This window comes from Leucopleurus acutus (genome assembly GCF_964270905.1).
Source record: "Leucopleurus acutus genome assembly, chromosome: 16".
NCBI classification, from domain to species: domain Eukaryota; kingdom Metazoa; phylum Chordata; class Mammalia; order Artiodactyla; family Delphinidae; genus Leucopleurus; species Leucopleurus acutus.
The window spans coordinates 9848172-9854171 of NC_139158.1; the positions used below are offsets into that span (position 1 = coordinate 9848172).

Genomic DNA, 6000 nt, shown 5'->3' on the forward strand with positions numbered 1-6000 from the left:
GGTTAAGGGAGAAGGGTATCACTCTGGCTGCACCCAACTGTGTGTGTGGGGACCACCGGGCCCAGCCGCCCTAGGGCCTTTCAGTCCTGGCAGGTCTGGCCAACAGGGGGTTGGTTACACGTGGTCCTCGTGGTGCTGTGAGCCTGGGCGTAACTCAGAAGCCAAGGCCCAGAGGCTGGTGTGGATTTGGGAGCTCTGATTCCAAGGCTTTCCCAGAGCCGCGTGGAGGGGGCAGAGCCGCGCTGACTGTCTCCGTGGGCCACAAGCTGGTCAAATTTACACGTGACTGGCTGCCCCTTACCCCAGGAGAGCCTCTCCCATGTCCCCCTGCACTATCCTCAGTGCCACGGAGCTGCCCCCCTGGGAGAACTACGCACGGGCTTCGTGGTTAGAAAACCTCCGGAACAAGGGAGGTTTGGATGGAGGGGGAGGTTTGGGTAGAGAGTCAGAGCAGAGCAGAAGGACCCTGGAAGCACCGGCCCAGGGAGGACAGTGCAGGGAAGCTTCGTGTGGGAGTGAGGAGGCTGGTCTGCCCACAAGGCAGGTGCATCTCCAGGTACCACGGTGGGCGGGGCCAGCTGCAGAGCACTTGGAAGGGAGGGGAAGGCATGTCCTGTTGGGGCAGGGGAGGGTTCTGAGGAGAGGTTCGGGGATGAGGCTGTAGGTCTAGAGGTGAAGAGGAGGGACCCACATAAACAGTGTGGAGGGAGGCGGGGGGGGGTGCAAGAAGGAAAGGGGGGGAGGAGGGGTCCTGGGTTTTGGGACCTGAAGAATGTGGAGCATCTGACAGAGCCTGGGAATTCAGGGCGGGGGCCAAGGAAGATGCTTCAGAGAGGACCCTTAGGTGAGGGAGGCCTGGTGATTCTCAGGCCTGACCCAGAGATGAGGCGGGACACATGAGTTTCCGGCCTAAAGGAGAGACCACCCTCCTGCAACACGTACACGCATGCACACGCTCTTCCTCTCTCCTACTGCTTCCAGGACAAAGAGAAGTCCCTGTCGGATCAGAGGCGCTACTCCCTCATTGAGCCGTCCTCGTGCTCGTCACCGGAGCTCCTGCGGCTGCAGCACCAGCTGATGAGCACAGAGGATGCCCTGCGGGACGCGCTGGACCAGGCTCAGCAGGTGGAGAGGCTCATGGAGGCGATGAGGGGCTCCCCCGAAAAGTCCCAGGTGAGCTGGGTCTCAGCCAGGTCCTGAGGGGAGAGACACCGCCCTGCACCCCGGGAGTCCCAGCCCAAGGGGTACATGGCTTTATCCCGAGGAGCTCAGACTAAGGGCGGAGATGCCCTGAGAGCCTGTGTTTCCTGGGGTGTGTCCTGGGACCCCTATTCTGATGGGTTCTGCTCAGAGTTTGGATCCTGAGATGGTCCTGTTGGGAAAACCTCGCCATCTAGTGGACAAGCCAGGAAATGCTGCCTGGTGAACCTTGCTCAGCATCTTGCCCTCGACTCTTACAGGCCACCGGCAATTCCGGTTCTGCAAATGGCATCCACCAGCAAGACAAGGCCCACAAACAAGAGGTAAGGGGCACCCTGGCCCCGGGGAGATACTCTGCCACTCCCACGGCCCTCCCGTACAGCCCAACTTCTCTGGAGAAAAACTTTGAAAAGCCACCAAAAATACACAGATACATCGTGCAAGCGGCTTTACAATAGGGTCGCTCACAGAATGTAGTCAAACTCGATTCAGTTACCATCCTGCTCTTTTAACCTTGTTTCTCTTTCAAAAAAAAAAAAAGAAAACCTTTTATTATAAAGTAATACATGCCTACTGGGCAACTTTTGGGGGAAAAAATGAAAAATATATAAAGAAGAAAATACTGGGAATTCCCTGACAGTCCAGTGGTTAGGACTCCGTGCTTTCACTGCCATGGGCCTGGGTTTAATCCCTGCTTGGGGAACTGAGATCCCACAAGACACGCAGCGAAGCCAAAAAAAAAATTACTTACCAGTAGCCCTTCTACCCAGAGATGACCACGGTTAACATTTTGAAGTGATGTCCTTCCTGAACTTTGCTAAGCATGTACACGTGTGTATGTGTATGGATGTACAGTCAATCCTCACTATTCCGTATTTGCAGACTTACCTACCTGGTAACATTTATTTGTAACCCTAAAATCAATACTCATAGCACTTTCCTGGTCATTCGTGGACACCCGTGCAGAGTGGAGAAAAAATTTAATCACCGGACATGCATGTTCCCAGCTGAGCTCATACAAAACACCGTGCTGCCTTCTTGTTTAGCTCATTCTGCAAACAAGTGTCCTTTTCACGGTCTATTTAGTGACATGTTTTTCACATTTTCATGCTTTTTTTCTTGATGATTTCCGCCATTTAAAATGGTCCCCAAGTGTCTGCTGAAGAGCTGTCTAGTGTTCCTAAGTGCGAGAAGGCTGCAATGTGCCTTCCAGAAAGTACCTTCGAGAAGCTTCATTCAGGCATGAGCTACGGTACTGCTGTCCTTGAGTTCATTATTAATGAGTCAACAATATATATTCAGTGAGGTGTCTTTAAACAGAAGCACACATGAAACATGGTTACATATTGATCAATCAACGAAAATGTCAGACCAGAGGTTTGCAGGAACTTTGTATTTCCACTGGGAGCAATGGCTCAGTATTTGCTGGTTCCGCATCTGTGTGATTCTGTAGAACAGAACTCCTGCAAATAATTGTTATATGTTTATGTATGTGTCTGCAGATGCGTGTGCGCATTAACTTTTAAAAAAAAATTTATTGAAGTATGGTTGACACTTAGACATTAACTTTTTATTTGGAAATAATTTCAAGCTGACAAAAAAGTGGCAAGAATAAAATTAGCACCTAGAGCATCAGCTCTCCTTTCCCCCAACATAACATGTTGTTAATCTTTTGCCCCATTTGCTTTATCTTTTGTTCTCTGTGTGTAGATGTGTGTGTTATATGCATGGAGTATTTTTCTGAACCATTTGAGTATAATTGCATGTGTCATGGTCCTTAATACTTCAGTCCGTATTCCTGAGAAAAAGGACGTGATTTTACATAAACACAGTACGATTCACAATCTCAGCGACTTCCCTGGTGGCGCAGTGGTTAAGACTCCACGCTCCCAATGCAGGGGGCCTGGGTTTGATCTCTGGCCAGGGAACTAGATCCCACATGCATGCCACAACTAAGAGTTTGCATGCCACAACTAAGGAGCTGGTGAGCCGCAACTAAGGAGCCTGCCTGCCACAACGAAGGAGTCCATGTGCCACAACTAAGGAGCCCACCTGCCGCAACTAAAAGGAGCCCACGTGCCACAACTAAGGAGCCCGCCTGCCACAACTAAGACCCTGCGCAACCAAATAAATAAATATTTTTTAAAAATTAAAAAAAAAAATTTCAGCAAATGTAATGCTGATACGAGATTTATATCCAATCACTCTCCATACCCAGTTTCTTCACTTGACCCGGGAGTGCCTTCAAAGCTCTTTCCCCCTCAGTACAGGATCCAGTCTAAGGTTGAGTCAGCTGGTTGCATTTACTTGTTACGTCTCTTTAGTCTGCTTGAATCTAGAACATTTCCTCAGCTTCACTTTGATTTTTATGACACTGATATTTATTTATTTATTTATTTATTTATTTATTTATTTATTGGCTGTGTTGGGTCTTCGTTGCTGCACGCAAGCCCTTCTCTAGTTGCAGTGAGCGGGGGCTACTCTTCGTTGCGGTGCACGGGCTTCTCACTGCGGTGGCTTCTCTTGTTGCGGAGCACGGGCTCTAGGCGCACAGGCTCAGTAGTTGTGGCTCGCGGGCTCTAGAGCGCAGCGTCAGTAGTTGTGGTGCACGGGCTTAGTTGCTCCGTGGCATGTGGGATCTTCCCAGACCAGGGCTCAAACCCGTGTCCCCTGCATTGGCAGGCGGAATCTTAACCACTGCGCCACCAGGGAAGTCCCGACATTGACGTTTTTGAAATACAGTCCTCCCTCCTGTTTTAATAGAAGATTCCTCCTTTGGGGTTTGTCCCATGGCTCCTGCTGCAGAGCCAGGTTCTACAACTGAGGCTGGAATACACAGTCAGTGCCACGTTCTCCTCCGGGCATCACGACCGCGGTGTGTGATGTCCATGTGCCCTTCATTCCTGAGTGAATCTTGATCGCCTGGTCAAGGTGTTGTCTGACTCCTCCGCTGTGTAGTTGCTGGTTATTTCCTAACGAGCATTCGGTGGAGACCCTGGAAGACCTTGTGAATCCTCTGTTCCTCACCCAGATGTCCCCTGGATTCGTCATCCATTCATGAATCTTGCCTGAGCCGGTCTTTACTGTGATGGTTGCAAAGTAACATATAAATTACTATACTGTATTGTATTATTATTATTTTTTTGGACACGCCACGTAGCTTGTGGGATCTTAGTTCCTCCACCAGGGATCAAACCTGGGCCCCCTGCAGAGGAAGTGTGGAGTCCTAACAACTGGACCGCCAGGGAATTCCCTAAATTATTTTAATGGAGTAGGTAGTGTGCTCTATATTCAGTTTCACCTCTTGTTTTTTTTACTGAATATTTTCTCTCTTCCTTAAGCAGTCTTTGTAAAGTCTATGTTTTATAAAATTGTGGGTGGAAAATTTGTTTCCTAAAACTTCATGGACCTGACTCCCTTGCTGGGAATGTCTTTGCTGTGTTGTGTTTTAAGAGGGTGCCTGGTGGCCTCCACCCCACAGTTAGCCACTGGCATTCACCCACAGTGTTAGAGAGCCCACCTGGGGCCCAGGTGCTAGCCCGATTAGGCTCTGTCCCTGGCTCGCTGTGTGACCTTTGGGCCAGTGAGGCTGGAGCACAGGAAGGAAGGCTGAGTCCTTCCAGCTTGGCCAGTGGGACCACGGCCGCAGGCGCTCACGTAGAGACAGGAGAACCTTGGCCACAGCATCTGCCGAGGGGCCTGTGAGGGAGAAGCAGAGAGAGAGATGGGCGCGGGGAGGAGGGGACCCTGCACAGGACCTGAGAGCAGGGTGGAGGCACAGAGCTGTGGTGGGACGTGGTGGGGTTGTGTCTGCAGAGGAGCTGCCTGTACCAGGCACCCTGGGAGTTGATGTCCAGACCTTGTGCGACTTTGTCCTGCAAGGCACACGGGGGTCATCCTGGTTTACAGACGCGAAAACTGAGGCTTGGGGTCTCAGCACCAGTTTTCCTTTCCTCGGATCCAGCCTCCGTGCAGGCCCTCAGAGCTGTCTGTAAAACCCACCTGCTCTCGCCTCTTCCCCTCAGTTCTCATAAACTGCTCCCACCCGGCCTCCTGTCTCACCAAACACACAGCGAAGAGACTGCTCCTGCCTCAGGGCCTTTGCACATGCTATTCCCTTTACCTGGCCCAGGTGGGTCTCCTCCCCCAGCCCCACCCCACCCCCTCTGCCGCTTGTCCCTATGCCCACTGAGACACTTGCTGACCAAGCCCATTCTCTCTCCAGGACAAGCACTGACCCTGAGGGACACTGTGGAGCTGCCCGGTCCACACCAGAGCCCCTCCAGCCTGCCCCAGCGGCGCCACCTCCAGGCAGGGGCCAGGACTGTCGCTTTGGAGAAGAGAACAGTGTAACAATAACGTACCCACCGCCGCGGACAATCCCCTACCCCGACCCCCCTGCCGGACCAGGAGGCTTCCTCAAGCGCGACCTTCCACAGAAGGCGGTACAGCCCCGGCCTGGCCCCCGGGACCTTGAGCCTGGACACCCTGGACACCCCGGCGGTTTCTGGAGTTGGTTTGGGGAGGCCGAGGTGATCCGGCCAGGCCCCCTGCCCAGAAGGAGCTGCCCTGAGGACCATCGTGGCCCTCTGGGCACATCCCTGCCCTCCCTTTCTTCCCCTTCTCCTGGGTCCCTCTCAGACCCCAGAGCCGTTGTTCCGGGAAGGGGCCAGAGGAGGGCTCCAGCTTCTCCTTCCGGCACCAAGGAGGGAAGTCCAGCCCTTAGGAGCCAGTGGGGGACCCCCTTTTCTGCAGCTGCTTCCAGGCCAAGGCAGTCCCCAGGGCTTCTTGTCCCCGCAT

General features: G+C 52.7%; 1 protein-coding gene across 2 annotated transcripts in view; it reads left to right on the forward strand.

Moving 5' to 3' along the window:
* The window catches only part of CLIP2 (CAP-Gly domain containing linker protein 2), a gene marked incomplete at its 5' end in the record, with an annotated part of 51104 nt that extends 49153 nt beyond the window's left edge, over nucleotides 1-1951 (forward strand). For both annotated transcript variants that reach the window (XM_082858033.1, XM_082858034.1), the window contains 2 exons: nucleotides 982-1173; nucleotides 1461-1951. In XM_082858033.1, the coding sequence (XP_082714159.1) occupies nucleotides 982-1173; nucleotides 1461-1658 (390 nt within the window). In that variant the 3' untranslated portion in view covers nucleotides 1659-1951. The remainder of the gene's footprint in view (nucleotides 1-981; nucleotides 1174-1460) is intronic.
* Between the last annotated feature and the right edge of the window lie 4049 nt (nucleotides 1952-6000).